This window comes from Schistocerca americana, chromosome 1, assembly GCF_021461395.2.
Source record: "Schistocerca americana isolate TAMUIC-IGC-003095 chromosome 1, iqSchAmer2.1, whole genome shotgun sequence".
In the NCBI taxonomy this organism is placed as follows: Eukaryota; Metazoa; Arthropoda; class Insecta; order Orthoptera; family Acrididae; genus Schistocerca; species Schistocerca americana.
Genome location: NC_060119.1, coordinates 1,251,567,281 through 1,251,595,238, shown reverse-complemented (window position 1 = coordinate 1,251,595,238; position 27,958 = coordinate 1,251,567,281). Strand labels below are relative to the sequence as shown.

Genomic DNA, 27,958 nt, shown 5'->3' with positions numbered 1-27,958 from the left:
GAGGACGCAAGCCGCGTTTGACAGGAGCGAGCAGTTAGGTGTCGCAACACGCGCGGGGGTCGAAGCGGGGCCGTCGCCATGACAACCCTGTGTCTGCCGTGGGACGTACGGCGAGGGGGGGTGGGGGGCGGGGCGCCCCCCCACCCAGCGCGGCGTGCCACGTGACGCGATCTTTGGCCGGCGGCGGGCCAATGGCGTCGCCGCAACCCCCGGCCGTGCCGTGTGACGGCGCGCACCCCACCCCACCCTAGCAGAGCCACCCCAGCGCGGAGGGCGCCAGGGCGGGGTTTAGTAAGAGAGGGAGAGAGACGAGACAGAGAGGGGGCGAGGGAATGCGAGAGCGGGTGACACCGCGAGGAGATTACGCTCACGGTGGCGAGGGCGGCTAAAAAGGGAAAAGAACGAAGGAGGAGGAAATATCTGCCGCGGCCGCGGGCGGCGTTTTTTCGTCGGCCGCTGTGAATGTGTGAGTCAAGCGGTGAGACGGAGAGGAAGGAGACGGGCCCGGGGAATCTGTGCTGTGCGGCGCGGCGCGGGGGTCCGGGACCGGCGCTTGGCTTTTATTATTATCTGGCTGCGTGTCGTGTCGCCCGTTCCGCCGCTCCCGCTACTGCCGCCCCCACCACACACTCGCCCTCTCTCTCTCTCTCTGTGTCGCGCTCCCCCCGCGCCCCTTCCCTTCTCTCTCTCTCTGTCCGTCTCGCTCGCTCGCTCGCTCTGCGGTCCTCTCGCTCGGGCCGGCCGGCTTCCGCGCTTGGAGGGGCGCGCCTGGGCCTCTCGAGAGAGTCGCGAACTGAATGCCACCCCGTCAAGTGGCAAAGTGCGAACGCCGCCGCCGCCACGTGCCGGTCGTCGGGCCGCGAGCAGCGCCAGCAGCCAGCGCCAGCGGCAGCGCCAGCAGCCAGTGCGACGCCGGCGACCGCGGCCCCGCGCCGCGGCGCGCCCAGCCACGGCAGACCTGCTGCCCGCCGCCCTGGAGCCCGGCCTCGGCAGCCTGTTCGCGCTGCGCGGGCCCGCCATGGACCTCACCACCGCCTACCGCTACAACCAGAACATGATGGAGTACTACACCTGTAAGCCCAGTGCACCGCGCTCTCACGCTAGCACAGGCCGCGGTCTCACACCAGCGTCGGTCACAGTAGCTCGTTTGTGTGGATACGGACGTGGCACGGTCTGCAATACGCCAAAAACCACAATGTGATACGTAAGCTCTAAACATTCTTCAGAAGACGAATTGACGACACTGGATCTTCCGAAAAATGTATAAATTTCAAAACTTTGAACATAGCTGCTAAGGTTCAGTGACCGTGTCAGAATTATATTGGAACAAATAAGCCCTCGGTCACAAATATTAAGTCAAAATTGACCTGGGTTCGACGCTTCTATGAGCGTCGTCTTCAGAATTAGACTAACTGTTCTAAAACATATTAGGTATACAGTACATTAATAAAATTAAAGTTTGTAATGTACTGACTGGGCCGGCCGAAGTGGCCGTGCGGTTAAAGGCGCTGCAGTCGGGAACCGCAAGACCGCTACGGTCGCAGGTTCGAATCCTGCCTCGGGCATGGATGTTTGTGATGTCCTTAGGTTAGTTAGGTTTAACTAGTTCTAGGTTCTAGGGGACTAATGACCTCAGCAGTTGAGTCCCATAGTGCTCAGAGCCATTTGAACCATTTTTTTTGTACTGACTGGAAAAGATGCAGTACTTACAAGTCACGTATTAAAAAAGATCTGATCCGGAAAGGCTCGCCATCTCACAACTGTCCATGACGTCGCCTTTCCGGCTCAGATCTTTTTTAATATGTGACTTAGCGGCTCGCCATCTCACAATTGTTCATGACGTCACCTTTCCGGCTCAGATCTTTTTTAATATATGACTTGTACGTACTGCATCTTTTCCAGTCAGTACAAACTTTAATTTTATTAATGTACTATATACCTAATACGTTTTAGAACAGTTAGTCTAATTCTGAAGACGACGCTCATAGAAGCGTCGAAACCAGGTCAATTTTGACGTAATATTTGTGACCGAGGGCTTATTTGTTCCAATATGTTTAAATTTTATTTACCACATTGCGATGCTCAGTTTCCTTTTTTTGTCGTTCTGTGGAGTACGGTTGAACGTCATGTGCATGTCCAGACCGGTACTGTACCGTAACTAGGGAACTGCCTATGCCTGACGTTGATGTGTGATAATTGAATGCCAGCAGTAAGAAGGGCTTTTCCTTGCAACGGATGATCATATAATTTTTTCGATTACTATCTGCAAGGTGAGGGGCAGTAGAATCGCGTGTGAAAACACTACATAGTGGATTATTTTCCGCGAATCGAAGCCACAGTTCAGGAGTAGGACCACGCATTGATAGCCTACCCTGGAAGCGATGCGAGAGTCGTCATGGGACGACTAGGCGCAGCTGCAGGTCGTGCGCGTTCGCCGTACGTCTCTTTCCTGGCCTCTCCTTCCTGAAACGTAGCCCCCCCTCCTCCGGCGAAGCTGAACGCGTCACTGTCTATTCGCTTGTCAGTCAAATTACTTCTGCAGCGTGGCGGAACACTTGCTAGTCGTCAGCACCCTCCTATGATTTCAAATGTGTATGAATTCCTAAGGGACCAAACTGCTGAGGTCATCGGTCCCTAGACTTACACACTACTTAAACCAACTTATGCTAAGAACAACAGGCACACTCATGTCCGAGGGAGGACTCGAACCTCCGGCGGGAGGCCCACAATTTCGTTCCTGTTATTTGCCAGCCCCCCCCCCCCCCCCCCCCAATCTCAATCCTGACTGAATTACTTTAATTTTAGATGTGCCACAAATTTTCTTCTGATGCCCGAATCGACTGTTTCCGTACATATTTCATTTATAAAGCGTCCAAACCGCACTGCTGCATGTAAGGTGAGATTCCGTAATTCTTGCGCGAATGAAAACTTTCTTGTGAATTCAAATTCGTTCTCAACACTTTCTCGACAGAGAAATAAATATTGAATCCCAGATCTCATAAGGAAGACAGTGAGATAAGAAGAGAAATTACTGTCCCGTACCTTAGACGTCTTTAGACGCTTTCAAGAGTAAGCGAGGTCCTACTTAACGCAGTACTTCGCCTTGTATTTATTTATTTATTTTTGCTACATCTTCAGTGAAGTGGAGCACGATGGTTCTTGTTAGTCATTGTTTATCATTTTATTTGTATATCCTTTTATCAGTTTATTTGGAAAATATGATGAACCATGTGCTAGGCTCAAGATCTTTTTTCATCTATTCGTACAACATTACATCAATCCAGCGGCTCCTATTACAAATCGTCTCGGTAGACTTTCTTGCGACATGTGAAGAGTGAAAATATGAAACCTTCAAACTGCCAAATTCAAATCTGCGAGAAGAGTCAATAAATAAATAATCTCTTTTTGTACATAACTTACTTACACCAAAAGATGGAGAAGATATTCTCATACCACAGAATTATTCTGCTCGCCTCATCACTGGAAAAAATAACGAAACAAATTAGGAAAACTAATCATTTATTAAGAATGTTCTGTGTGCCATACCTAGGAACTGACTGGTTCTGACAAGTCTCAGAAAGTTTTTGTTTCATCTGCCTTTAATACCGAAGCACTAACGTTCATTTGTGTAATAAAAGTGGGGAAATATAGCAGTAATGTTTTAACTTACAGAACTGTAGTCGACAATAACTAATTGTCATACCTTTAAAAAATTTTCAGGAGAATAACAAAATTAAAAGAAAAATCTTTGAGTATTGAGTTCTGTTTCTTACACAATTCCATTCTTGGGATAAGATATTCGAATGATTACTGTAGAGCTCCGTGCGGTGTTGAGGAAGAAATGGATTTTCATATCAGTTTCCAGACACACACCTATTTTGTGTGTTCACTTTTCTAACTTTATGTACTATTCCTGAATTCCAAATTGTCTCTTTCGATTACTAATATGTATTTATTTCCACAAAGAAAAGCTTGCACGCACTCTGCTTACCAGACAATTGTGCGTCACCTAAATAGAGGAGACCATGACGAGTCTCGCTTAAGAGGGAACCACGGCTCGGCACGAATACCAAGTACCCTCTAATAATCAACGTTTTAAACGTTTTCCCCGTCATTTGATACTTGGAACAAGTCTAGGAAGTTGCAACAGAGTACTGAAAAAATGGTGGTTAGAACGGTTGACGTTTCCACGCTTTATTTATTTCCACGTTATGGGAATTTTGCTATGGTGCTTGTAAAATATAAAAGCATTTTGTGTTCTTGCAAAGTGAATCTAACACTAGTAGCACCACCCGGCCGTTTATCAGAACCGTACTGCAATATACTTGCACCAACAGTGCTTCTTAACGAGACGCTGAGCGCCTGTAACGCGTGCTCAATTTCACTAACGTGGTAACGCTGCCATACCAGCAACAGTGCCTAAAATTGCAGTACTAACTTAGAAGTATTCCGCATATGTGGAAAAGAGAACTAACCAGTAGAGGCGGCTGGAGAAGATGACGTGCTTTGAAACACTGGTTTTACGGTGAACAGCATTACATATAAGTTGCGCTAGAGTAATTTCGGCGTAGCTGTAACCCGCCGTGTCCCTTGTGTACGATGCCGTTTGAACAGTCTTTAAGTAGCTGTCAATCTCTTAATCAATGCTGTTTTTCAAGAGTTTATAGCTGTTCTTCAAGGGAAATGACGGTTTAAAGGTTCGTTATTGCATATGCTATGCGGCATTCAGCAGAAATTGGACCTGGAAAGGGAATAGAATTATTGCGTAAGCGTTCTGAAATAGGCCTACAGTCGTAAATACAAATATTTGTTTCAACCCTTCCGGTTACTGACTAATGGTTTAAAATTTCTGCATCTGAATATATATTTCTCAGAAATCTTTTTTAATGTTTTCTGGAACCAGATACGTAAGTAGGGCAGACGCGAAAATTGAACTTGTTAGTTATGAGTATGTATTCTGTCTTCACAAAATGATTACTTTTCTTGTGTCACGTCTCTTTGTTGAAAGGTCAAGAAAATGTTCGGATAACGAACTTATGGATTGTGTCTTCAGCTGTTACGCGTCAGATTTAATGAACTTTCTGGAAGTAATTTTATGGTTTAAAAAGGAGGAAGAAATTTCTGAACTTGTACACGTGAAATTGCAGCAATGTGTGGCGGTGATACATAGGCCAAAAAATAAGTGGTAAGATAACTCAATGAAATGAGGATGTGTTAGGCAAAACGAAAAAGTAGTCGGTGAGGGATTTCTGATGGAGAAATGGTAAAGACCTATTCTGTGGCTAGCAAGCGGGTAACCAGCTAGCACAGAACGGGGAAAATATGTTATGGGACAACAAACGTTGCACTGTTTGTAGTGGACGCTGGATGTATTGCATCAGAGAGATAGGAAGTTTCGCAGGATACATACGACACTAAATCAATCAAAACGACCATTAATAAAAAGAAATACCGCTACGAGATTGTCATGAAATTGGATTGAGGTTCCAGTACCGACGCCAACGTGTAGACTGCCTCGATATAGTTGTCATCAAACAGTGAAATGAAAATATATCACATAACGTGGTCGACTGCTCAGCTCTCCTACATACTGATAGCTTTTAAATTCGACAAAGTTTATTGTTAATTCGCACTGAAACGGGCAAATAAAACTTGCGTGAATTTGTGGACTTGTAAGTTTATTTGTTTACTCTCGGTGACACCGACTGGCGGTGTTCCATGTGCCAAAATATATAGTGCTCATGCATGTACTACACTTGTAAAATATTCAGACAGTTTACGACAATGCTCGTTAGAATACATCAACGAGGCATGTAGCGCAGTTGTTAGCACCCTAGACAAACCCGTTTGTGGCCATCCTGATTTAGGTTATTCGCCATTTTGCTAAATCGCTTAAGGCCAATGCCGGGATGATTCCTTTGGAACGACACGGCCGATTTCCTTCCGCCTCCTTGACACAGACCGAGCTTGTGCTCCGTCTGTAATTGTCGACGGGGCGTTAAAAACTAATCCCATCCTCAGCATGTCAGATTAAACACATTTCAGCCGTCTAGATTCCTATCTTATTTTATTTAGCAAGCAGTTTCAGCGTTTTTATTGCGCCATCTTCAGGTCCCTGACCGACGTGTAGGAAGGTTCTACCTCGGTTGTCATCAATACAGGGGCCAGCAGTACTGGTCTTGTAGATTTTTGCTATAGCTATTCTCTGCAGCCGAGTTTAAAGTGTGCGGTATTTAGCGTGGATTAAAGACTCTTAGCCGTACATTTACAATTGGAGGGTGCGGCACTTAGCGTCCTCCGTTAAGCGGTTATTGTTCTAACACTATACGATCCGTGTAGAATAGGACACTTCGAGGATATTCCGAAATTTTGAAATGCCGTAATTAATTTTTTTACTTATAATCGGTGACTCTTCGTGCGGTTCCCAATGAAGATTTTTTTAAACATTTCTGCTATAATCTCTCACGATTCAGACAAATTTCACAACCATAACTAAGTGTATGTGTTTGATGGATGCTAATAACTGAATGACACGTAAATCCCTCCTATAGAATCATGTTGCAGGTAACTTTCGAGTATACTTTCGACAAACCGAAGCCTATAGTTTGACAGTTAATATAATTAGATGGATGTGTCTGTTGAATTTTGTATCACGAATCATTGTCGCATACCCGTCATTACAAATTAGAAGCACTGGAGACACTGTACAGGAACATTCTTCGATGCGGATCGAGCACCAGTTTATGCGGACGGGGGTGCTTTAGTCTACGACCCGCGCGCACTCAAACGAGTGAGAAGCGAAATGGATGAACCCGAGACAGTGATTACAATGGTTGCCAAATTTCGGAGCGATTTGTTAGCTGCAGGGATAGCTAATGAAATTAGCGGCTAGGCTAGGCGAGGCGAAGTGAGGCAAGGCCGTGCTAGGCCCGTCCTGGCGGTAAGCACCACGGAGGGCCGCCGCTTTGCAAACAGAATAATGGGCGATTAATCTTGCGGCGGCTCCGGGCGCGCCTGTAATCGCGTCACTCATTAGCGCCGGCCTAATCAATCTTGGCCGACGTCTTGTGCCGACAGCCGGCCGTCGCGCCGCCGCCGTTTTCAGCCAGCAACCCGGGCATTGCTTCCGGACGCATCTTTGTCCAGTCGGAGATGTGACGTTGCCCTACGAGTGACTGAAAGGTAGCATTTGGTTTATATATAGATATTGTATCTCATACACACAAGCAGAACGCTAAGTAACGGTATGTATTCTTCCATTTTTATTCTATTTCCAGTTCCGGTTAAATAATTTTCACAGCACGTACGAAAACTCGAGACGTGTGGCATTGGTTGTGGTGACTGAGTTTCTTTAAGACAACCGCACATGATAGGCCGTGTATTACAATCCCAAGGAAGAAGCACTGTAATTTTTCTAAAACTCGTTATAATTTCTACCATCCTAAACACGACAAACCTGTAAGTAATAGAATTTCCTGGTTACTGGATTGTTCGAAACAAAAATTAATGTAAGGCACGTTTGATAGTCTTATTATCTTTGCTGCCCACTTTCGTTTGAGACAAAAGTTTTAAGCATCTGAAACTCAGAAACAGAAAATTGCAAATTTAAACCACTCGCCGCAGAAACGGATGAAACCAAACGCTGTAGCCGGCCGAAGTGGCCGTGCGGCTAAGGGCGCTGCAGCCTGGAACCGCAAGACCGCTACGGTCGAAGGTTCGAATCCTGCCTCGGGCATGGATGTTTGTGATGTCCTTAGGTTAGTTGGGTTTAACTAGTTCTAAGTTCTAGGGGACTAATGACCTCAGCAGTTGAGTCCCATAGTGCTCAGAGCCATTTGAACCATTTTTTGAACCAAACGCTGTAGCGTCTGCAGACACTTGCTTCATATTTGCTGCTAGGAAGTTCTACCGATGATGCGATCAGGCAGGTACATCTAGTAGATGGAATAGCCAACATATCGGGACTCAAAATACTAACTGAAGGCACAATTTTTTTTACAGATGTACACACATATAAGCACAACAGCAGGACTGAAAAGGTTCCAATATCTCGGAGAAATCATAAAAGAGAACGAATCAGATCATTTATGTTAGATGCGCTGATTAGTAAAACGGACAGTGTAGCTTAGCAAAGGATCTTTGTAGCAAGAAATATACCTCGAGGTATCCAAAATTGTCCGAGTAACGTGCTACTGAAAATACTTTTTACATTTAACATTAAATTAGAGAGGACAGGAAGAAAAATAAAATGAAAAAATGACATGAAACCAGTACAGTAAAACAGATGTGCTATGAAGACGCTTATAGAAGTTGAGAGAATATAGTAGACTGCCCGGTGCTACGATTTCTACAGGATTTGTTAAGACTAGGTTAAAAAGGATTTTTATTGCGACATCCAAAAACTGAGGTGCCGCTTTAGAAGGACTAGTGAATGGTCTAGCGAACACATGCCAGTGAAACGTATCAATATCGAATGATAAATAATACGTTTGCCCATACAAATTGGCACACAATTTTATTGTCTTTACAACGCAAATCACTATTGTGCTCAGTTACAGAGCTTTGATGCTGTGTTAACGTACTACTTTTTCTGATAAGCATTGGTTGAAGAAATCTAATCCGTGAGACTATAAAACGTGCTTCAAACGGCCCTAGTAGTGCGACGAGGTTTTGAGCACCTTAAGGTACGAGGAAATGTAAAAAAAGTATGTCTTTTGAATTTAATCAGAAAAATTGGTAATAGGTTTTTACGGTTGACAATGATTGTCGAGTGTCTTGTCGCCAACTACAAAACAGCACTTCCGTTGAGCAGCTGTAAGATGCAGTACTGTTTACTACTGCCATTCTGAACTGCTGGTAAAGTGCTGTCGTTTACCTCAAAACTGCTATCAGTTGTCGTTTGAAGAGTTTGTATTAAAGTATAATTTACCGGGAGGTATTTACATACAAATACGTAATAAATCATGCTATACCTTTGCGATTTAAACAGTTTGAAAATAATCCCATGTGATAACTAAGTTATCTCGGCAATTTCGCGGAATGTCCATCTTTACGGAGAGAGAAATACGCTTGAGATATAACTGTCTGATGCCAGTACATATGTTTTCCATTTCTCTTGTTTCCCTGGTAGTGCTTTGTCTTAAGTTCCGTTTCAAACGACAAATTTATGGAATTTATTGTTTGGTATGTGTGCCACTGCTTTCTCACCGTTCATGTCTCTAATCGTGCCTCACTTTGTGTGTATAAACATCTGCATTCCTGTAAACACTATATCTTACGAGCTTATTTATGGCAGAGAAATATTGATGTATTGGTACCTTTTTTGGACGATATATTGTTAAAAGAATATGAAGTACTGATACCCGCTAAAGGGTTTGTATTTGAAGTATAATGTATGCTGAATGCAGTCCGGCTCATTGAAAATGATAGTTTATTGAAATTACTGAGCAATGAAAGAAACAGATTATCCCACTTCCTTCTTAATGTTGCACTGATTACTCGAATACTCTGCCACTTTTTTTTTTTTAACTGTAAAAGTTAATACGGCTTTGCAGACCGAGTAATCCTCAGCCAGAAAGATGCTATTTTCCTTTACGTCCACAAATGAGTATTTTTTCATATAAGCGTCATGTGAGTTGCTAAGGCTTTTTTTTCTCAAAGGAACCCTACAAAAATTCCCCTTTGTAATTGGTATTTTCAAAAATGTGCTTAATATGTTAGAATGAATCGGTTACTGATGCTCAATATTATGTCTGTCTTCTGTCGCCGAAATGAAGAAAAGTTAAGAAAGTCCCTATGTCAACTAACGTTAATACGGTAAGTACTATCCCTTTTGTATGATTTCCCTGGACATAGTACCACTTGGATTTCGCTGATACGGTTCCAGGATTCTTTGCATTTTGCTTAACCTTGTGTCTAATACTCTACAGGAGAAGATACCATAAAACCAGAGTAGACTGTACCCAGAAGATGTCGTCAACTCTTCCTGAAAACGCTAAACGAGAACTTTTAGTTGAGGAGTAATAGGTTTTCTACTAATGGACGGCCGTTTCAATCTCTCAAAGCGTATTTAGTTCTCTGTAGATTCAACCGTCCTGATTATTCAGCGAGTGACGATTGATTTGTTAGCACTGATACTTCACGTTAGAAGAACTGGAGCCATAGTTTCTCTTCAGTTACTTCTTGCTACGCGATTATCGTCATCATATCTATAACCATTTCACGAATGGAATACGAGTTCCGGAATCGAAATAAAATTTTCATCCACCTCCATCTGCCCACGCTGTGTTGGTTAAGTCAAACTACCAACACCAGTAAATTTTTTAGGCTTCCTTGGAAGCGATGTCCTAGCCCAATCATTGCTTATGTGTAAACGACGGTTAATGTTTGCAACAAATTCTGTCATACTAATTATAACAGTTGATAAATTAGGATTTTTTTTATTTGTGCTGTGTGATCACGATATTGGTTACAATAGCGTATTGTAAAATTCTAGGATGTTATTATTGCTCTTGCTAAAGATACTTAATGATGTTATGAGAATTAACACTGTTAAACAATACTACTGCAGCCTACATCCACTTTAACTTGCCAATTAAACTCAAACTTTGGTCTCCCTATAGTGTCAAACTGATTATTCTTTGATGCTGCAGGAAGTGTATTGTTAACGTGTTTCTTATTTTAGTTAACTTTTGCTTGTCATAAAGTTGTTTTAAACCCAGCTCGCTTCTCTACTCCTTCATTAGTAACTCGGTGTACCCATCTGATCTTCAGCATTTTCCTGTAGTGGCACGTTTCAAAAGCTTCTGTTGTCTTGTCGCAACTGTTCATCGGCCACGTTTCCGTCCCATAGAAGGCTATACGCCGTACTGATGCTTTCGGAAAATACTTCCGACGCTTCAGTTTATATTTGTTATTAACAGATATCTTTTTTTTTTCATTTTTTTCGATTTGCTGTCTGCATTTTATACAGTATCTGTCTACTTATGCTACCTTTAGTTATTAAATGCGGAAATAGCAAAACTCTTCTCGTACTATTAGTTCGTAATATGATTCCTTCAGCACCACCTGACTTAGACTGACCACTGTCTGTTACCCCTGTTTCACTTTTATTGGTGTTCATCTTATATGTCCTTTCAAGGCATTATTCATTCTAGGTAATACAGTATTGACAAGATTTTCTCGATTGCAGCGTGCGTGAATTTAAAAACAATATTTGTGCTTAGTACGCGAGGATTTTGTATCTTGCGACACCGTTGCAGGTTTAGTCCGCAGCTCGTGGTCGTGCGGTAGCGTTCTCGCTTCCCGCGCCCGGGTTCCCGGGTTCGATTCCCGGCGGGGTCAGGGATTTTCTCTGCCTCGTGATGACTGGGTGTTGTGTGATGTCCTTAGATTAGTTAGGTTTAGGTAGTTCTAAGCTCTAGGGGACTGATGACCATAGATGTTAAGTCCCATAGTGCTCAGAGCCATTTGAACCAACGTTGCAGGTTTGATGAAACCCTAGTTTTCGAAAGCAGTTTTTGTGTTTTCAGGAAAAGACTGCAGCACACAAAAGGTGAACGGTATCATTTAAATACGAAACTGTATTAAACTTCTATTTTAGGGCTAGCCAGAGTTGAATGTATGAATGGTGCAGCAAGTTACAACACTCTCGCCCGCCCACTAGGTCGGCTCATCCATTCCTTAAGTTCAGAGTACGCTTGCTGCTCCTAGCGATGTAAGCACTGTCTCGAACGATCGCCTATATTGCCAGGCGCCCGAATTCTTGTCCTTTCGTTGTGCTGGCACAGCACCTCCTTTATAAGCTGTGGCGACGTCTGAGGAGGCAGTACTTGCACGGGACTGTGAATGGGCTCCGCCGATTCGCCAGCTGGTGGGCAGTGGGTGCCCTTGAGACATCGCTGGCCCGACAAACGGTGCCCTCGCGAGCGGCGGCGATAAATCCGAGACAAAGGGAGCAGCAAGAAGACGGCAGGAAGGCTGACCGCGCGCGGCGGCAGGCTCATTGACGAAAATAAAGCCCCGATGCGCTACGTGCCCGCACTCGCCAATGGCCGCCCGCTGGGAAAAAGCCGGCCCGGGCCGGAGCGGTGCGGCGCGTCGCCTCGCGTCGCACGTGTGTGTGTCTGCCTGCCTGCCTGGCTGCCTGGCTGCAGGGGCAGCGGGAGACGCCGCTCGCCCGCCGCCGCAGACGGCTCCATCCGGCGCGCCGGCCGCCGTCACTCACTGGAGGAGCCTGACCGCGCCCAGCTGCCGCGTTACGGGGTAATGAAAAAGGGGGTGGTGTCAACAACGTGAAGCTAGGTCTGATGGCCGCAGCGCTTTGCTAGGCACGCCTTTGCCTTCTTCCGAACTTTGAACTGTCCTGCGCAGCCAGTTATACGGGAACCTACAGTTTAACGTTCAGGGTGCAACTCGATATTTTCACATTAGCAAACATTCCCTAAGACGATAAAACTAATAAGTGGCAGATCAAAGTTCTAGGGCTGGCGGGCGACCCAAACCGAGACTCTTGGATTTGTAGTTTGACTCTTTACTACTGAGCCACCGACTTACACGAGGGAGGAGTGGAAGAGCAGAAAGACAACGATGGGACAAGACTCTCGGATGATTACAGTGAATCCATTAGGAACAGGAGACCAGAAAATGCTAAATTCGTTCTGTAATAAATTTAAATTAAGAAAGGGCGTGAGGCAGGGATGCAATTTCTTTTTCTCTCCTACTATTCAACGTGTACGTCCAAGAAACAGTGACTGAAATAGAAGGAAGATTCGGGAGTGAGAACAAAATTCAGGGTGAAAATGTATCAATGAAACGATTCGCTGATGATGTTGTTGTCCTCGCTGGAAGTGAGGGTGAATTACAGGACCTACCGAATGGAATAAACAGCCTAATGTTAATAGAATGTGGGTTGGGTGTAAACACGAAAAAGACGAAACTAGCGAGGAGTAGCAGAAATGAGTTTAACGTGAAAAATAATTGGGAACCTTGTTGTAAACAAAACGAATGAATTTTGCTAAGCAAAATGACATATGGTAGATGAAGAAAGTAGGATATCACAGGGGAAGAGAGTATTCCTGATTAAATCAAGTCTAGCAGCAACAAACGTATCTGAGAATGTATAGCAGAAGCAAAGCAGTTCGATGAAAGAGTATCGTGCAGTGTTGGAAAACCGGAAAAGAAGAGAATCGAACCGCTTTAGATGTGTTGCAGCAGATTGTGAAAATTGAGAAGTCGAATAAGATGAGAAATGAGGAGATTCTCCGCGGAATTAACAAGGAAAGCATTACATGGAAAACACCGATTACAAGAAAGGACAGAATGATATGATCTATTTTAAGATCCTCAAGAAGTAACTTCCATGGCACTAGAGGCAGTCGCAAAGGGCAAAAACTGTAGAGGAAGACATAGATGTGAACGTCTGGATGTTAGTCTTGATTCCACGCAACCATATCCAGTCACGGCGGCGTAGACCGAGCGGTTCTAGGCGCTTGAGTCTGGAACTGCGCGACTGCTACGGTCGCAGGTTCGAATCCTCCCACGGGCAAGGATGTGTGTGATGTCCTTAGGTTAGTTAGGTTTAAGTAGTTCTAAGTTCTAGAGGGCTGATGACCATAGATGTTAAGTCCCATAGTGCTCAGAGCCATTTGAATCATTTAAACGTCTCCAACAAATAATAGAGGTCGTTGGGTGGGGGGGAGAAACCGGAGATACGAAATGTAAAGTCGGTATTCCAGAAACACAGCCATCTCACAACGGATACACATTACGCCTGTTCTCAGATTGACGAGCTAGTAATTCGTGCTTATCTTGCAGTCCATATTCTAGAAACCACCACGTGGAAACTCATTGCTGTAAAAAGAATCTCCTGGCACTGTTCACGGTTATTGTCTGCGTAAGAAGACATACGCCATACAGCATTCGCGAACAGTACACTGTTCAGAGAATCTATGATGGTTTCTCTGCGACGCAGACAATTGAGCCCTGTACGGCGGCTCACCGCAGCAGGACGCTGTGAACTGTGCGAAAGACAGAGTAGTCTGGATGTTAGTCTTGATTCTACGCAACCATATCCAGTCACGGCAATGAAACAAGTTGGAAGAACGCATACGTGTGGTGGCTACCCGACGTTCCACGGCCGTAGACACTTAATTACGTGGCGGGTTTGCGGTCACTGGCAAAACCGCGGAGTCGCTTCGTTTATTTGTGCGAGAGCTCAGCTACACGCAAACCCGTCGCCTCATCTTCAAGTGTGAGAATGGATGTGAGCGAATGCCAAGACTTTTAGTTTCGTGGTTGCTTTATTGAGCATTATTTTGTGCCAAAGTGCAAGTGAAAATTTCTTTTCCCTTCCCGGCAATACATTTCTGAAAGTGTATTGCATTCAAGGATCAGTAGTGATACAAACCAAAGTTTTGTGAGCAGATTGAGAAAGTTGCGAAAACTTTTGACAGGTTCTTGCTGTAAAAAGCTGCAGGAGAAGATTTTTGTAAATCAGTTAATTGTTAGAGTAGCCTGTTAATCCTGTCAACAAAGGACAAAAATATTTCTCAAGTACAGTACTGAAACATTACAGAAACTGTGCCTACGTGTACTTTATGCCTGACATAGTACGCACCTTCCAAAATATTGTTTGTGCGGTGAAAAATAGTTAGTTACGGAAATCGTTTTCTGTTTATTTTCCATCGCTCATTTACGCTGCATTAAATCGGATTTGGAGTTAGCTCACGAAATGTTGCAAAAACATAAATTTATCACTCAGTCGGCAAGTTGTTTTACGACGTGGCAACGTCGGTAGGTGATTTATTTCACTGATCGCCGAGAGTTACAAAAATATGAAAATTGCCATAAGTCAAAGCAGTAATTTTATGAAACAGTGACTACTGTGAATTACGTTTCCGCAGCAATAAATAACGGAAGAGATCGGTGTTACGCTAAAAACGGACGGTATAATATCTTCATATTTGTTGCACGAGTTGGTGTCAAGTATCAAAAAATATTATTCGTGTTTTTTTTTCTAAATGAAGCTGAAAATTCACCTATTTTTGTGACCGTCGGTGGACAGACTATTTCTAACAGCGAGCTTTCAGAGAACTGTCCGCATTACGCACACCCTGGAATGTCTGCTAATCCAGTCCCGTATGAATAAGTACAAGAGTTTCGAAATCTATTCAAGCGAACATTGTTCTTCTAGGACAAAACTAACGCATCAAATTAAGCAGCAGCTAAAGGTGTCAGTTTCCAAGTTATTCTTTGCATTCGAAACATTATAAAGCTTAATCACGAACTTGATCTGCAAATCGTTACTATCATTTAATATTTATGTTGCAAACACTTTTGTTTTGCTTCCTTATGCAGCATATCTTATGAGCCTCTTTAGTATGGAATAATCTGCGAATGAATGACATCGTAGAGGGAGATTTGATATTGCATTCTTGCACAGTAAACCATTTGGTATAGTCTCTTCAGTTGTGATATTCGAGGTCATTACTAATAAAAATCTTCTCTAAATCGCGCTCCACAACTTTCATAGAAACACTTTCTCTGTATAGCTACCACAAAGCTGTTGAAATCTGTATTGATCTGCAACTAGCTTCGACTGTATTTCATCGCATGGCAAAGATTAAAATCTCAAAATGATGTATCTCTCACGTTTATAAATTTAAATATCTTTTTAGTGCTATGAATGTAAGTGGACATGGAGTATGGCCTTACATCATCTAGCCCATAGCACAAGTTTCAACATATGTCATACCATGACATACCTAGTTCTGTTTACTTGCGCGATCGGCAGAGGACCGCGCGACTTCATAGTTAAGGCTCTCCATCTGTATCTGTCCTCTGCTACTTCCCTCCAGTTCTCCACGACTCTTGCCTACAGCTTGTCTGTTCTTAATCTATCCACCAATCTCTTCCTTTGTGTTCCTTCTGGTATATTGCCTGATTTTAATTTTAATAATGGCTTTCACGTTTTACGTGCTGCAGGCTTTTCCTAAAATTAAAAAAAAATTGCTCCGGAAAAGAAAGGTTTGACTAAATGTGAAAAATTGTTGTAAGGGACGACATGGTCATTTACTTAGAATCAAATGTTCTATCGAAATGTAAAAGCGTTGCAATCGGGAAAATCCTGTCAGTACTGCATTTCGTCGTCTGTCTACTACACACCATTGTCAGTAAGTGAAACGAAATTAAGCAGAAGTTAACTACATTTTGATTCTGAAGTCACTGAAAAATAACACAAATTTCCATTTCCAAGACAGGTAAAGTTGGTAATACATTAACGAAACTCAGTTAATTTTCAAATATCAAATGTACCATGGCAAAAGACCTTCTGTTTCAATATTGTTCACGTCCGACGAAGTATGGCTTAGCCGTTCACACGACATGTAACTACTTTCAAAAATAAATAGAATTTACTTGCCATTAAAATCTGTAACTGCATAATTAACAGTATATTCCAGTAGCTTTAATAAGTAATACAATACTCAAACGTGTAGAACTCACAGTGTTTTCAAATGCTACAGAAAACAGAACTTCATGTGTGACAACAACAGAAACTGTGGAAAATGGCGGAAACTGCTTATAGAGGTCACCATTGTGAATTCGTTCATTTGATTCTAAAATCGGTCACTAGACTGAAGTACCGACCAAGAAACATCACGTGTTCCCAGTTACACCGCCCTCCAGATACAGTATTCTCCCACCCATATACTTTTGACTTTGTTTCGAACTGTAAATACAGCAAATACTCAGTGTAATATTTTGTATACCAACTGAATAATATGACGTTATTCGAGGTTATTTTGTAGTCTTACTACAGTTATTGGTAATTATAAATGGTAAATTACTTGTAGCGATAACTGCACAACGGTGTCCCACATGCCGCAAACATTGAAATGTCACGCTACCTCGACAACAGGTATGTTGTAATATATGAAATGACGTACGATTTATATCAGGCTCCTGCGTTTGGTTACCTACTACCATGCAGATCATTGATTGGTGAGAAAGTAAAGCAGGGAAAATAGGTATCATACACAAATGAACTTACTCGTTCTTCAAAACAAAATAAATTCCCCAATTTTTGGCAGTATGTTGCGATAACTTATGGAAATTACGTATGAAAACACTTAAGGTTAGTGCACTGGTGGAACTAACATAGCTCCCCAGGGGCGCACAAAGGTGTCCTGTTATCAAGGTTCCTGTTATTCATGAACAAGAGCGCCGCTTTCAATTGTCAAAATTAATGAACAGTGACTGCGTTTCTTTTGGCGCTTGTACTTCACCTTATTCCGTTTTTTGCTACCTAATATATAGTAAACCGTTTTAATAATCTCTTCGAACTAGAATCCACAGCCTGTGATAAAATTACTGTGGCTCGTCCTTTTTCTCAATATTTTGCTGTGTTTAGCAGACAGAAGTCGATATACCTCACAGGGTGAGCTGATTTCGCCCTGTACAGTCATTTCCTAATGGTCAGGTCGTACAGGCAACTCAGAAATATCACGACTACATCTGTATCTGTACAAAAGCGCATCAACTATCCGCACATATTCTGCAATTCGTTTACCAGGAAACAGTGCTTTCCCATGGCTAATCACAGTCAATCACTTGTAAAGAATTGTTGCTGAGGCAGCGTTGGTTGAACCACACCCTACCTTGTTTGAATCATATCGGCCTTCATCTGGAATTGAAAGTAATAGTTTATTTATACAGTAATAATTTTCTTAATAATATTAGATAGGCTATACCAGCTTATTAACAAAGAAAAAATAATGAATAGGTAAGTAATGAATACTTACAGGGATTTAATTACTTACACCTCTAGTTTGACTTAAGTTACGTACATTGCTGTCCGTATGTACTAAGTGGTGGACAATTTAGGATTTCGTCATATGGTTGTTACTGGCTGAAATATTTGAACCATCACTGTATCCTTAATAACATGTCATTGAAAAACTACCTGCTTGAATGAAATATCATGATCATCATGAAGCGCAATATTTTTCAGCATTACTTTGTTCTTTCGTTCTTTCGAAAGCCTTCTCACTTCGTGCTCCTTCAAACTATCTTAATCTCGAAGAGGAAATTACTTTTAGAACGAAGTTTATAGATATTCCGTTTCTTTACATCCGCCTGCTGTGTTTCCAAATATATATTTCTGATTCCAAGTATAATGTTTGACAGAAATAAACCTCTTTCTCATCGCGTTTATGTACTATCTGTCTACTGATAGACTCTCCATTAGGCCCAGAGGGAAAGTCCATCGGCTGAAACATCAGTTGTATTCAGTAAGAGTTATTTTACAGTAAGACGCGGCACCACGCCCAAAAAAGTTTTGTATTAACAGATTCTGGCCGCGGAAGCCTACGAACTGGTACGTTTCACAGCTGTTACTTACTTTTCCAAATTACGATATTTAAACCACGATCATCGAAGGACTATCTCCATATCCTTACCAGCATCCGACTAGAAAAGCGAGTCAGTTGGACATTTTTGCGAGTACCTACGTATAAAAACAGAATTAGAAGAACAAAGGGTCTTGAACTGCTTTAGATACACGTACATACAAGTACTGACAGAGAGCGAAGTCTCGTTAACGGCAGGATGAAATGCGAGGGCCAGCCCAGTACATCTATAATAGATTAGTCGTCAGAAGACTTATATACGAAGGAAACATACATTACAGGGCTTCGGGAGAAAGTAACTTGAAGAAATACAGCAACAAGTTTTTTTTTTTTTTCATTTTTGTTGATGACAAAGCAAATTTTAGACATTCGCTCTTCTTGCCTTGGGTTAATGCAGTTATTTATCATCATTTTGTAGACTGCATTTTGAATTCCATGGCTGCACTATGCGAAATTACCGTTCCCCTAGTTTCCCCGTTTCCTATTCGCATATTAACGTCTAGTTTGCCTGCACGAGTAGATGCTTATTTCCGTAATGCAGTCAAACAACCTTTTAGTCATTTAAGTCTTCTAGTTTCGTCCGGCGTGTTAGTTGATCGAAAAGTCAACGGCTTACTTCCGGTTCCTAGTGTCCAGCGGGTTCATTATTTCGATCAGACATGTCGCCATCATCAGGTGGACTAACGTGAGCACGCACATTTGTATACCAAATGTTAACAGCTTAAGTGGCCGACTTACACGTTTAATTTGCTGCGAAACTGCATCTGATGCAACTTATAATTTTGTTTCTGTCCATAGATTACAGACGAATTCAGTTGCGCATAGAAATTAATACTTAAGGCGGTCATACTTACACCAAGCATGTGTGTAGATAATACGACATGAAGCTATATTTAATCATACTCTTTACATTTGATTTGTGTTACAGTTATGTGTGAGCTATCATAAAGGGAGAACTGAAGCTAATGTTACCAGCGCAGCGATTCCACCACAGTTATTACTTGAGCAGTAAATGAATTTTACATATACTTTGATGACTTTGGGACCGTTATAGAAAAGGCCGAATGACATATTTTACATAGGATTGGCTCATTACACAGGTCAACCGAAGACTAAAACAAGTTGGGGACGAAACGTGATTTAAAGTTGACAGAACTGTTATAGATGACTAGCTTTTACGGGCGAATAACGAAAAATTAAATTAGGAACTTTTCATGGAACAGCTCTATTCGATCACTGAGGATGTGTGCATTTGCGTATGAACGCAAGAATATTCTCCTGGGAGATTTATCGTTCTGCCTTGTTGGCCAGTTCAGAAATGTTGCTCGTTGCTCTATTTCTTGAAACGATTTAATCAGTGGCTTCGGTGCTCGAGTGCCATTACCGTGTACGGAATTACGCTGACGTGAGAAATAGTGAAGTATATCGGGAGTGATAAAATTGTAGGGATGAAATTTGTTATTTCCAGACGGAAAGAAGTAAGTACACAGTGGAAAACGAAGAAAAAAATGAAAATCCCTATCGGAATGAAGCAAATAAAAGCGCGTCTCTCGGAAGGGAAGCTTTCAGTGGGGCAAGGTTGTTGGCGCAGCCTCAGTTGGCTCTCCGACGGAGGAGCCCCGCCGACCCGAAGGTTGCGAGCGACCGGAAGGCAGGAATCAGGGAGCGAATCTCGGTGCCGGATTAAAGAGGAAGGAAGAAAATGTAAATGGCGTCGCAGAGAGCCGCGGCCGGCCGGCGACGTGGCAACCCCGCAGCCTCCTCCCTCCCTCCCCCCCCCCTTCCCCCGTCCACGACATCGACTCTGCCGACATAAAGAAAACCAGCCGCGGCAGATCTAATTTACTGGAACACCAGCCCCAGCCCGCCGTAGCGCGGCGCCTATTGGTATTCTGCAGCAGGCGGCGCCGGCACCCCGGTAATGGAGTGGTGGCGATGGTGCAGCGGCAGCAGGCAGCTGCCGCTGGTGAAGGCGGCGGAGCGGCCCACTTCTCCGGGGTCACACGACGAGCGCGAAGACTCTTGCCTGGCTTTTGAGTGCGCGTGCTCACAGCTCGTTCAGATGGTTCAAGTGGCTCTGAGCACTATGGGACCTACCAGCTGAGGTCATCAGTCCCCTAGAACTTAGAACTACTTAAACCTAACTAACCTAAGGACATCACACACATCCATCCCTGAGGCAGGATTCGACCCTGCGACCGCAGCGGTCGCGCGGTTCCAGACTGAAGCGCCTAGAACCGCTCGGCCACACCGGCCGGCTCACAGTTCGTTCCCGTTAGGCCGTTATTACACTATCAAATTTCTTTGTCAAATATATTTGATGGTGTAATAGGAACTTTGTCAAATGTCGTCCAATATTTGATCAAATCTAGGGCCTCGCTGTAGTTTTGATCAAAGAAGTAGCTTGTCTTCTGTTCACTGCAATGTGACATGTTACCACATGGAGCGCTAGCATCGCTGCAGCGTTCTGTCGCCTGTAGTGTTTTTATAAACATTGCCAGTAAATACAGTTGGTCTGTGCCGACAACTACAAAATTAATAGAGATGTATGAAGCTGATGAGGCGCTTTACAAAGTTAGGCACCCTGAATACAAAAATAACCCTCTCCTGTAGCAAGGAATCGGAGTGTGACAGTGAGCCTGTCTTCTGCAGATGTAGCAGTACTTAAGTGAATATTGTGCTTTGTGATATGAGGATACACTTCACTGAGCACATACAGAAATGTATGCTCATCCGTTCTTAAGTAATTGATGTACGACTTGACGTCTTCCACTGTAAGCTCACGTAACAAGTTTTGTCGAATGCTTTTATCGTGTCGTCATAAAACCCACGGCTTCATCCAGATTAGATTAGTTTTTCGTTCCATAGATCCATGCTGAGGAGATCCTCGTGGATGTGGAACATGCCAATCTTTTTTAAGCTGAAATAACAATACTAATAGTATGAATTAATACAATACATCATTTGTTTCTATTAAAAATTTCGTCAATGGAGTAGGAGTTGGCCACTAGAAAGTCTTTCAGGCTCCTTTTAAACTGATATTTATTTGTAACTAAATTTTTTTTCCTGGTATTGTATGTATGAACTGAGTTGTTTGTTGGAAAAAGAGATATATTATTTAGGACAAATTTCATTAAGGAGTAAATATACTGTTTCATTAAGGAGTAAATATACTGAGAGGCAGTAGTTAGTATACCCAGTTCTTTGAAGAGGTTTCTGCAGGACGTCCATGTATTTACTCCACAAATAATACGTATTACACGCTTTTGGACTCTGAAAATTTTTGTTTGACTTGAAGAGTTACCTCAAAATATTATACCATATGACATTATGAAATGAAAGTTGGCAAAGTATGCAAGCTTTTTCATTTTTATGTCTCGTATGTCTGCAAACACTCGAATTGCAAATACAGATTTGTTAAGGCGTTTCTGCAGTTCTGTGGCGTGCTCCTCCCAACTGAATTTATTATCAAGTTGTAATCCCAGGGATTTAAGACTGTCAACCTCGTAGGTATGTTTCCTTTTTTTCCCCCACTTCTTTTCCGCATGTGCACACAATGCAATTGCTGTACGTGCAACTGCTGCGGTTAATAACAAGTTGTTGTCAGCCATCTTGAACTTCGACGAAAAATTTGATGACAGTGTAATACCCCTTCTAGCGCTACGTCAAAGATCTTTGTCAAATATATTGGACGGAATATTGGATCACATCTTCCATCAAATCTTTGAGAAATTTGATAGTATAATACCGGCCTTAGTAGATAGCTATATTTATATCATGTACTAGATAAGGAACCAATATTCACGAATAGGTATATATTTGTAAGCCAAACGCTGTTTGTTGCTGCATTATCGGTATTCAATTTCTCTGAAGCGTTTCGCCTCGTATATGAAAGATATCTTAAGTGGACGTTAGCTATTTTTGCCTGTCCTGACGAGGTCTATGTTATCTATCATGTAGTCGCAGCTTGAAATATTCACTTCTACTTCACACGTGAGGTAAACACAAGTTCTTGCAGAGAAATCACTACTTAATCTTTATCAGGTTGAGTACCACAGCTGACACTAATTTTGGTGCATCGATATACATTTATTGTGTTAAGACCGGTGACGTTCTTAGAACATCTTCTGGTTGGTGATTTATGCTAAAGACATGATATAAACGGTCTGGTTGTCGTATGCAATGTTTCTGGATTTGGTCTTTGGCATTAATTATGTCAACCAAATCATTTATATCATGACTTTAGCAGAACTCAGAAACTTGAAGACGTTTTAAGAACGAAACCGGTCATAGCACAATAAATCCGTAATAATGCAGCTTAGGTGGTTTTCAACAATCATTAAATAATCATTACAGTTCTCGTGTTTCGTATCGGAACTCGTGGCCAGATCACAAATGAAGTATTCACATCATATAGCAAACGCAGAAAGAAGTCTGGAAAATTAAGAAAGCCGAACATTCCCGCACGAGTACCTGGCGTATATTCGTTAGATGAAGTCGAAGTACATCTTTTACCCTACGACCACATGACAAAAAACACAGAAGACGTCAGTCAGTACAGGCAAAAAAAACAGCTTAACATCCACATATGTTAAATATCGCTACTGACGCGAGAAAAAGCCGTCCAGTAAGAAACCAATTTTTATGTTGCTGCTGCGGAAAATCGCCACGCCAATAAATATTTTCAAAAAATTGGGAAGAATAAATAAATTTAAATGTTTGACATAGTTGGCCTACTGGAAATTGGCTATGCCTCGGGAGCCATTAACATAGGCCAACCCACATGAAAATAACATTACACTTAAGCAAACACGCCTATAAACAGAGATGCACATTCTCCTATTCATAGCCTATCTCTCTTCTTCCATATCGTCTCCTCCTGTAAGGCATGGCTGTGTGCTTTGTGCGGCTGCCAACCATTACCAGTAACAACTTCAGTAGTAGTACATGAAAAATTAATTTTGGCTATCTCTGTGATAGGCTATGAATACAACAAAAGAATCAATGTTGAGGCGTATAAATAAATTAAGAAACTAGATGAAGCTAGGAGAATAATGGATGGACTGTAAGTAACCAGAACTTACCCCACAGAGTTAAGACCAACAGACTGTGGCCCACAATAAGAAGGCATTTTTCGGAAAAAAATAAATTACGTGTACACTAAACCGAATAATGTTTTAATGTAATCAGGCAGTCGAAAAAAAATTGCACTTTAATGGAAAGTTAAAATATTAGAAGAACGATATGGTGATCATATGATTCAAGGAGGTAACCCAAATCGAGGACAAAGATGTTAGCGCGGGCCGTAACGTCTGAGACGTTGATTGATGGACTGATTGCTGAGCTTTCACATATTCGTATACATATGTAACAGCTCAAAAAGGAGCAGCGCATCTCAAAGTCAGTTGCAAATTAGAGACCACAATCAACGGATACTTACGGTGTGTTGGCTGCGGCATCTGCAATCTGTTTTTATTAGTTGAGAATAATATCTGGCCCCCGATCTCTCTCTCTGTATCTGTGGCTTCCCAATATAATTGTAAACTCAAACCTTGTAGCCAAATATGAAACGAGTGCTCCATACCATTCCTATGCAAGTTGTACAAAATGCTGTCTGCAGTAGAGCTCCAGAAGCTTAGTCGGTTTTGTGCTTATCCTTGGCAGAGAGGATGGAAAATGGAGAAGAAGAAAGTGGGTCGGTGGGCTATAGAGATATTAAGCTGATTTGTTTGATTGAATGTGACTTTTTGACACAGATACCTCTTCTCACGCTCTGTATACAACAGCTGATGCTCTGCTGTTGACTCTGTTTTAAATCATTTGCATTTGAAGTAGTTTCTGTTAATCTTACACTTTTTATACTATAGTGCTAGATGTCCAGACATTAAGTCCGATTATTTAAATTTAATTTTAGCGTCGCTTAACTTTGGCATTGATAGATGGATTTATAAAATCGACAACGAATTTCTACATCGACTTAGGTAGCGTTATAGAATCAAAACCACATTGACTTTACTTTCATGCGTGAAAAATCTTCGTAAGGTTTTGAAGTATCAAGCATCTTTTTTTTTTAGCATGTGTTGGTATTATCGGAGGAACAAGTATGTTTTTTTAGTAATTCACGTTCTTTAATTTTGTAAAATGTGTATGTTTAAATTTTCTTTACGACTTCTTGTTTCAAAACTGTACACTTTTCAATATTTAATTTTTTTATTAATGTATTACAAGAATGTAAAATGCAGTGTAGGGAAAAATTGAAAGCATTTATAGATTTGTTCTACGTTTGGACAAGTTCGTAAGACGACTGGGGTGCAAGACTTTATAAAGAGTTACTAGATAATAGATACTGAGATGTGAAACAACCATAAATCACCTCTAGTAGTGTTTACATACCTTAAACCGTTGAGTACCTCACGAAAAATAATGTTTTATTAAAGGACAAGTGTAAAAGAAGACATCCAGGCTTAAACGGAGAAAGGAGTAGTAATTTGAGTGCTTTCACACGGTGCGCCGCAGCTTGATAACACTTTCTTGGAAAATCAAAGCTGTTCCTGAGTTTAGGTTTTTCACAGTTTGAGTACTGTTACTGTTCCTTTTGTATTGTGTATGTTGGCGCAGCATGCGGATACTGCATATCCGGAAACATGATCAAGGAATTTACGCACATTTGCCTGTGTCATAGCAAATGTGCTAGAGGTGTTGTCAGCGGGGAAAGTAGGTTGACTGACCGAGGCTTAAAATTATGTGGTATGCACTTTATATACTTGTGAAGTGACTTCAGTTATCGTGTCTTAAATTTCTGATAGCATTAAGAGAGTTTGTTGTCAAGAATAAGGTGTTACAAGAATGTAAAATACAATGTGGGGAAAAAACTTAAAGGGTTAATAGAACTGGCTTAATTTTCAATTTTACCGATGTATAGAATTACTGATAATTACATGATTGTTATACCTCTGCTGATTGCTGTAAGTAATGACTTAGTGTACATTATGAAGTCGTACCGTTCCATGTGTTTGAACTACTTGGCGGCACTTGCAAACGTTATCAGATATCTCCATCTTGTCAAAACAAATGCAGACAGCGTTTGGCGGTCTCCACAAAGAACAAATATTAATTACATTACAGCTGTTCTAAATATGAAAGAAAATACTTTTAAATGTAACCATATTTACATCTGAATGTGTATGTGAATGTAAAACGACTAGTTCCACGTCATTCCGATTAATCCTACAAATGATTCACGGCACATGAAACTACCAATCAATTCTCTATAACTGAATTTGGGCAAAGTATTATTTGTTTTAAATTTTGTATCTTTGTAGGGACCAAGGTTTCTGGCTTTCATCTTTGATTTTTGTCCAGTTAGTGCTTATCGCAACAAAATCACTAACCTTGTACTTGAAGCCTTTCTTCTGTCATCGGTTGAAGCTAGCTCAGTTTTCTTCTTGCCCCTTATTCGTTTGTAGTTTAGCAATTTCCTCAGTTCACAGCATGATTTAATAATTTCTCTTCTAATAATTTCGTGATGCAATGATTAGCCTGTGTTTGCATCTTAATTCCTGTGAAAAGTTCAATTGGTGTTTCCCCAATATTAAATTCATGACACGTTGAACTAACGGTAGCACTTTGTGCCATTCGGTAGGACTGTCAACACTAAGCTTAACGATGGTCATAGTTGAAATAGAACTGATTATCTAAGTCTGTCTGTTGCTTGTAAAATACCCTTTTCCCAAATCCTGTCAAAACTACGTAGGTATCTTGCAATCTCGGAGCATCCATTGTCTGACAGACATAGCCAATTAGCGTCCTCACAGGTCGTTATTTACTTGAACATTTTTCAATGCAAAGTTGTTAATGCTCTTCGTAACAGCGTTTGCATTGATTGTAGCCGTTTTTTATTCTTCTCCTTCGTGGATTTAGATGAGATATGGTCTAGCTACTTGCAACTGTTCTTGTGGTTGCAATGACTGGGCCTGTGGCCGCTGCCACAGTAGTTGAAACACTTCCAGTTTAGTTTCCAAGCCGTGCTTTTAGTGTTTCTGTTCCTTGAGTCTTTTGCATCTTTGTTATTGGTATTCCCGAAAACTTTATTGTTATAATTTTTGTTATTTCTTTCCAGCAATGAGTTAACAGTAACCCCCCCCCTCCCCCCCCCCCCCCCCCCCCACTCGTCCTTAAACGCTTTCATATTTCCGGCACCATGAAGCCTGATTCGTCTGGAATAACGATTCTTTATCTGTATCAGCATTACGAGAAAATTCTTGGAGAGACTTATTCCATTCCTTCTTTCGTCAGAACAGCAGTTTGTGGATCACTGCACCACTTGTCTTAACGGCGAAATCCTCTTGCAAAGCTTTCTTCAGTGCAGCGCACAATGTAATGCCCTTCGCGTCCCGAATAAAAAGCTCAGCCTAGCCGGAAAGCAATTTTTTGTGAAAACAAACGACTGTAGTTGATTCCAAACCATTAAAAACCCTTTTCCTCGAAGTCCAAGATCCATTTTTAAATGGATATCCGTCGCTGCCGTTAAATGACTCAAGAGCACCTCAACGTCACGAAACGACAGAGAAAATTTATATTGATTCTGTGGATGCGTAAGAAATGTGCTACGCTTCTACAGGCCCTTTCTGCATCGGAATCTTCCTTCGATTTATTTTCCAGTAGACTCACTCTTTTATCACTACCCATTTGGTTTGCATCATGTTCTTCATCGTAGACGCCATCAACACCCCATCACATTCTATGTTGTCACTAATTTTCAACCCAAGCGTGGAATAACTAACAACAAATTTCTGCAATAATTTCGTTTTTTATCCCACTATCTCTAAACAATATATTGCATATTGCTTCCAATCCCGGTTCTCAAAATGACTGTTCAGTTTAAATGACTTTTCATCTTTAAGATGGTTAGCTTTTGATTTAAAAATAAAGCCAGAAAAGTCTCAAGCATTTCCGATTTTTTCTGTAATGGGTAATTGCTTCGAAAAGGCTATTCCCAACGCAAAGCTTGCTTTTCATTTTGCTTTAAGTTAAAATTTTATATTAACTCTGTACTATTAGAACGATAACTAAAGCTAATATGAATAAATAAACAAAAACCGGCTTTAACCGACGCAGAGGTTATATTTTCATCTATTTTATCGATTTCGTCTAACGTCTCTGTTTCTAGATATTTTATCAGCTCCTTTCACTCTTCCCAACGTTCCAAAACTGCCCAAGCATATTTGTAATAAAATCTCTAGTGCCGTACTTAGACCCGTCGTTGCGAGTTCCATCTCGTTTTCACATTATAACTTGTTTCGTCTAACAGTTTTCGTTTCGTCGGAGACTCCTCCTTTCGTCATAGTAAAATTTCTAATTGCGTCGTTCTGCTATTGCTAATCGTTGTTAACACATGGATCCTCGTCGTAGACCCAAAATCCACTTAATTACACGATGCTACGTCGTCACAGCGAGAACGGCGCTCAGAAACGTTCGTCGTCAACAGACGGCTGAAACTGCGTCGTCACTCGTTCACTCGATTGCAGCGGAGTCCCCGAAATTTGTATAAA

At 41.8% G+C, this 27,958-nt stretch overlaps 1 protein-coding gene across 3 annotated transcripts in view; it reads left to right on the top strand.

Moving 5' to 3' along the window:
- Window positions 1-972: 972 nt before the first annotated feature.
- The window catches only part of LOC124620099 (paired box protein Pax-5-like), a 263,562-nt gene continuing 236,576 nt past the window's right edge, over window positions 973-27,958 (top strand). For all 3 annotated transcript variants that reach the window (XM_047146771.1, XM_047146779.1, XM_047146785.1), the window contains exon 1: window positions 973-1,073. In XM_047146771.1, the coding sequence (XP_047002727.1) occupies window positions 1,019-1,073 (55 nt within the window). In that variant the 5' untranslated portion in view covers window positions 973-1,018. The remainder of the gene's footprint in view (window positions 1,074-27,958) is intronic.